Source organism: Phaethon lepturus, unplaced genomic scaffold, assembly GCF_000687285.1.
Source record: "Phaethon lepturus isolate BGI_N335 unplaced genomic scaffold, ASM68728v1 scaffold26299, whole genome shotgun sequence".
NCBI classification, from domain to species: Eukaryota; Metazoa; Chordata; class Aves; order Phaethontiformes; family Phaethontidae; genus Phaethon; species Phaethon lepturus.
Window position 1 is genome coordinate 399 of NW_010563171.1, and position 538 is coordinate 936.

General features: G+C 53.7%; 1 protein-coding gene across 1 annotated transcript in view; it reads right to left on the reverse strand.

Annotated features, from left to right (window-relative positions):
• Positions 1-416: 416 nt before the first annotated feature.
• Positions 417-538, reverse strand: part of LOC104626563 (alpha-1,6-mannosylglycoprotein 6-beta-N-acetylglucosaminyltransferase B-like) — a 2,594-nt gene continuing 2,472 nt past the window's right edge. The window contains exon 3 of the mRNA XM_010294508.1: positions 417-538. This exon is cut by the window's right edge and continues 68 nt beyond it. Within this exon, the coding sequence (XP_010292810.1) occupies positions 417-538 (122 nt within the window).

Sequence of the window (538 nt, forward strand, 5' to 3'; positions counted from 1 at the left end):
TTCCCCTTTAATTTACCACTTGTCAGGGGGAAGGTTAAAAATAAAAATAAAATCAATAAATAAAACCACCTAGGATGCTTGAAAGAGGATGAAGACCCTGAAACTGCAGTCTGCTGATGGCTTGTCCCATTGCCAGAGGAGGGGAAGGGTGTCTCCAGCCCCCCCTTTCCCCACCACCCTGTCCCAGCGCCACCAGGTCCAGGTGGGTCCGGATGCGGTCGGACGATGCTCCTCGAGAAGAAAATGAAACCAAAGGTGAGGACATGGTCATTCACAGTTGACTGGAGGACGAAATAATCCCCAGAGTCTGACACCGGAGGGACCTGTCCCACCTCCCTCGGCTATTGCAGAAGCTTTGAGAAAAAGCCACTCGTTGCACGTTGTGTGTCACAAACACGGGGAGGACACACACCAAGTCACAAGCAGTCCTTGCACAGAGCCACTTGTCCTTTGCGGTAGTCGCGGCAGGGGCAGAGGCGCCGGTACTTGGTGTTGTAGCCTGCACAGCTGAAGAGCAGCGGCTCCTTCTGGAGGTAGC